This window comes from Quercus lobata, chromosome 12 (genome assembly GCF_001633185.2).
Source record: "Quercus lobata isolate SW786 chromosome 12, ValleyOak3.0 Primary Assembly, whole genome shotgun sequence".
In the NCBI taxonomy this organism is placed as follows: Eukaryota; Viridiplantae; Streptophyta; class Magnoliopsida; order Fagales; family Fagaceae; genus Quercus; species Quercus lobata.
The window spans coordinates 33,982,864-33,988,149 of record NC_044915.1 but is presented as its reverse complement, the minus strand read 5'-3'; the positions used below and the strand labels follow the sequence as shown (position 1 = coordinate 33,988,149).

Genomic DNA, 5,286 nt, shown 5'->3' with positions numbered 1-5,286 from the left:
TAAGGAGTGTTATTGTCAATCAAAACCCAACCTACTAAATTTTAGGTTGGGCTCTGTCGACCTGTGAGTCACATGTCTTAACTTCTTTTTGTTCAATAGGATTTTTTCCTCTTTAATTTTTTGGTGCTTGTTTTGGTTTTCTATCTCATGTAAAATGATTCATGCTTTCATTTCTTAATATTCCCCCCCCCCCCCCCCCACCCGTTCATTTCCAAGTTATTTTTATTTTACAAACACTTATAAATTATTTTTTAACGAGTTCAAGGCCTGAAGGCTTTAGTTTAGTAAACATTGGATTATGCAAACTTAAGAATTTATGTATTATTTAAATTTTTTTAGTGTTTTATTTATATATTCTATTATTTATATTTGAAAGAAGACAAAAACAATATTATTATTTGCATTTGAAAAAAATACAAATCATATTAAGTTGACCCGACACTAACTTTTGATTTAAATCCAATCTAATCAGAACTCAATTGGTTCAAATCCAAACCCCATCGACCCCACTGTTAGTGTCAGGTCGCTTAGAAGTTTTTTTTTTTTTTTTTTTTTTTTTTTTTTTTTTTTTTTTGGGTAGAAAGGAAAATATATTAAACACTAAACAACAAATAAAGGTTTAGGGCATAGTCTATTAACATACAATCCACTGGCATTAGCCTTCAAAATACTGAGCAAGTCCACATGCGGACTGGAAAACACAATAAAATCTCTCTCAAGCAAGGTGCCTAATTTAGCTAAGAAATCCACGCATCTATTAGCTTCTCTGTAAACATGTTTAAATCTTGTTTGGGGAATCTAGGTAATCAAGTGTTTGCAATCATCCATAATAGAAGATACAATAGTATTAGAGTAAGTTTGCAAATTAAAAGCATCAACAATGGCTTTAGCATCCAATTCAATAAAAACGGCTTGAGCATGAACTTGTAAGCAAAGAAGAAGTCCATCCTAGAGAGCCCAAAGTTCCGCCAAGAAGCTGGTAGCAGTCTCAATCTTTCTTGCGAATCCTGTCAACCCATTCACCATTACCATCCCTGATTAAGCCTCCTCCTCCAGCTGTCCCAGAATTACCTGCTGCCAAGCCATCTGTGTTTAGTGTCAGCCAACCATTCCTCGGTTTCTCCCATCTAATACTCTTCAATATCAGTCTTTTGGCAGCTAAAGAATTGTACGCACAGAATGAGTACTCCAAGGCCCGGCCTAAAATTCCCCTGCCAATCACACGTAGCTGTAATATTTTGAAGATGAAATTTCAAAAGTGTTTTATTTATTTACTTTAAATTGTCGGTAGCTTTGTAATGTGACTTTTGAAACGACAATTTTGGCAAGACTATTCCTCAATCCGCGGCTATTAAGTAGCATGGAGTTGGTGTAACTAAGCCTAGCATAACTCTGGGGAAGAACAGAGAACATTGATGTATTCACTATAATAAACATATACATTATGAACATACATGATCAAATAGTAATAAGAAAATATTGGTCTAATATGACATGCCTTAATAAAAAAAGACCCGTACTTTCTTGGGATCTATTTTGTCTCTTGTGCCACTTTCATTAACAAGACAGACTAACCCACTAATTTCTGTCGCCCTTTCTACTGGTTTAAAGTTTGGTCTAGCACGATTCACCAAAATTCACTCGGGATTTGAACTTGTTGTCCATTCCCTAAAATTGGAGCTTATGTTAGAATAGAGATTCAAATCAGGGTGAAGACTGAAGAGTGGATGGATCCAATGTTTTTTTTTTTTGGTTTCCCACATATTGCCCATGCCAATTTACGCTCACTTCGACTAATCTATGCTCGCTATGGGAGCCTGCCGCTGGCCATAAGGTGTTGCAACTACTAGGACTCGAACTGAAAAGCAAACCCAGTCAAACTCCAAAACTTTACCCAGTGGTGGATGATGGATCCAATGTTGCTGATGTGCATTGGACCTGTTGAGATATTAATATGTGAATTATGTGGCAAGTGTTTGACATATGTTCACGTTCTAATAGGTGGTTCACTAGAGTTTGAACCCAAACTGTTTCCTTCAAAATAGAGATAAAAATAGTATTTTATCTATATATATATATAAAATTAGGATAAGAAATATTTTAAAATTCAACATTAGACTAACACAAGAGAATAAAATTAACATTTATTCAGAAATACAAAAAAAAATTACACACAATTATTGTACCATACATTTTTTTTTTTTATGTACTAATATTCATAGGTTAAAAATGGTCTTTACACAATTTTTTTTTTTTTTTTTTGGGTGATAATCTTCAAATTTTATTCAAACGAAAAGTGCAGAGAGACAATCTCAAAGTGGACAACTCTAAGGAGATTATCCTTATTCAAACAAAAAGACTCACTAATAGCAAGAGGTAATTTTGCAGTAACATGAGCTGCGGAATTACTCTCCCTTTTAACCCAATGAAAACAACATTGAACAAAACGTATTTTAAAATTTAAAATACTATAAACTAAATTTGCAATAGACCAGTTTGGGATAACATCTTCAACAGACAGTGGGTCAAAAGACTCAAAACATCTCTTTGCATCTCTTTCAATAACGACATGTGAATGGTCGTTACACAATTGAAATAGACAACTGGTAGACATAAAAAGAGTAGGTAGAAATACAACCTCTCAATAAGACAACTGGTAGACAATTGATTTTTGGTACCCACTATTGGCACAATTAAAAAATATTTAACGATTTTGTGAAATCCATATGTTCGCAACCCATATTTCATAGGTTGTTATTAATTGCTTAATAGAAAAGGGTTTTTGCTTTTGTTTTAAAAGGAGGCCTAGACATTCATCCTACAGGTTCCGCTACTTTAATATTAGAAAATTTTTGAGCTAGATTTCGATTTTGGAAGGCCAAGTATGAATTTTTTTTAAAAAAAAAAACCAAAATCTCATACTTTATTTATTACTAATGCAATAAAAATATTTTCAAAATTTCAGGGGCCACACCCTGGCCTTTGGGCTTATATGCTCTAAAATCTGCTTAGCACTACCCTTATAGGCTAACCTTTTTATTTTTTTTCGAGAAAGCTTTATAGGCTAACTTGGAATCACAATTTCTTAACAAAAATATCCTTATCAACTATTTCTCTCAACAGTCAATCTACCTCAAAAAAAAAAAAAAAAAACCTTATTTCCTTCAATAATTAAGTAGCATGCCTGGCTCTTTAGTCTTTAATTAATCTCATAAGGAAATCCATGATTTAAAAATAAGCTCAATCACTCCATGGATTGAATATCTCCAGCTTAGGTTAAAGAGAAAGTTACCTAATTCTGTTTGACCAGTAAAAAAAATACTAAAAATTTCCTATGTACAACTATTGCGACACATGAGGAAACATTTAAACTGAAGTCGGAACCACAGACAGAACAGAAATTGACCTTGGAAACCGAAGTAATTAGGCGACTCACGGAACCAGTCAGAGACTTGAGTCTTTTAATATAATTTACAAAGAGACGCATCAATTTATTGTTTTTAAGAAACAGAACAAAGAAAGAATAACATCAGCTTTTTGTGAAGTGCCCCAAGTGCAAGCAAAAGTGCAAAACACATGCATTGTAGGGAAAAGTAATTCAAACAAAAAAAAGTGAAACAACTCTCTTACTGGCTAGTTACTATTACTACCCCATGTCATAAGGTGTGCATCACGTTAAAGGTGAAGTTACATACGCAAGAGAGAGGAACCAAACAAATCCCCCCAAAAGAAAAAGAGAAAAATATAAAGTACAATTAACATTCACTTGAGTCCAAAACTTTTTAAAACTGACCCATTTGGTTTTTAATGACGTTTAGAGGGTTTAGTGACAGGATAATTCTAGTGCCACAACTCTATGCACAATTTTATGCACAACTCGGCCACGTGGTGAGTTGTGGTTGATAGAGGGATGATGGTGGGTCACCCCTCCACCAACCACAACTCGCCACGTGGCCGAGTTGTAGATAAAGTTGTGCATAAAGGTGTGACACCACCATCACCCCTCCACCAACCACAACTTGTCACGTGGCCGAGTTGTGCACAAAATTGTGCATAAAGGTATGGCACCAGAACTACTCTCAGTGACCAAGTTAATCTTTGAATTCCTTATCTAATCACAGTGTTAAGTTGTGCATCACATTGTACGCGTAATCATTGAAAACCGTGACCGTGACCCCTATATAATTGGGCAATATGTCCCAGAAGTAGCGTAGAAGCAACCGAGAAAGAGCACGTTGTAGTCTCTTTCTGGGATTATTCCTTTAGCTGCAGTGCTTTGCACACCACATACCCAGTCATATCACATCATGGAGGGTGCAACTTCAAGCAAGAAGAGAAAGATTTGCCATGATGATGAAGTAGAAGAAGAGGATGAAGAGCAAAAAATTGACAAGTTCTTTGCTCTTATCAAAAGTATTCGCGAGGCACGTGAGCATTTGATAAATAGCTCGAATAATATTGCATTGAACAGCCAGAGAAAGAAGAGTAAATTTGCTGAGGAAGAGAAGAAGCAAATTGCAGTTTGGAAGCCCTCGTTCCAACATGAAGATTTCCTGGAAGAGGGTGTAGCAGCTGAGTTCAAGAAACCTCCTGTGACCGTGACCTTAGTGGGTTCTTCTAGAAGAGAAGGAGGAGCTGATGATCGGAAAGGAAATGACAAAGAAAGCTTAGACCTAAGGCTTTCACTGTAGTCTATGTTGGACCAAAGTTTGGAATATAGGGTGGTGATGATTACATGTTGAAACTAGAAGTGGCTTTGTTCCAATTCCAATCAACCATATTTTGATGGTGAGAAGGGTATTTTAAAATACTGTATTGCTTGCAGCACTTACCATTTGATCATGTGCCTTGTAGAATCACAATCATTATGCAGTAGTATATGCAGTTGGTGACATTTTACTTTTGTCCCACAATCAATTACGTTTGTAGAACTGATAAATGTATGAAATCGAGGTCCAGGTCCTTTTATTTATATATTTATTTCTTTTTTGGACAAACATCAATTTTTTTTGTTGCATAAAATTCTTCTTAATTTGCAAAAAAGTAAGAACACCAAATAAGCAAATTACTTGCTTATCAACTACTTCAGTGAAATTAATGGAATATGTGTCCACCTAATTATATAACAAATTAACTTTTCTAGATATAATTTCAACCTATAGCCAGTGGCGAAGCTGGACTATTTTCCTAGGGGGCAATGTGTAAAGTTAAAATATATATTTTTTATTTTTCATATAATGTTTATTTTTTATGATTGTTATTTATTATCAAATCAAGATATTAATT

At 34.7% G+C, this 5,286-nt stretch overlaps 1 protein-coding gene across 1 annotated transcript; it reads left to right on the top strand.

Annotated features, from left to right (window-relative positions):
• The first annotated feature begins 4,215 nt into the window (after positions 1-4,215).
• LOC115972125 (protein NIM1-INTERACTING 1-like) lies at positions 4,216-5,017 on the top strand. Its single transcript, XM_031092285.1, has one exon. The coding sequence runs from the start codon at positions 4,308-4,310 to the stop codon at positions 4,689-4,691; it is 384 nt and encodes a 127-aa protein (XP_030948145.1). The 5' UTR covers positions 4,216-4,307; the 3' UTR covers positions 4,692-5,017.
• Positions 5,018-5,286: the final 269 nt, after the last annotated feature.

Coding starts and splice junctions, on each gene's coding strand:
- LOC115972125 (XM_031092285.1), top strand. CDS start 4,308: ATGGAGGGTGCAACTTCAAGCAAGAAGAGAAAGATTTGCCATGATGAT.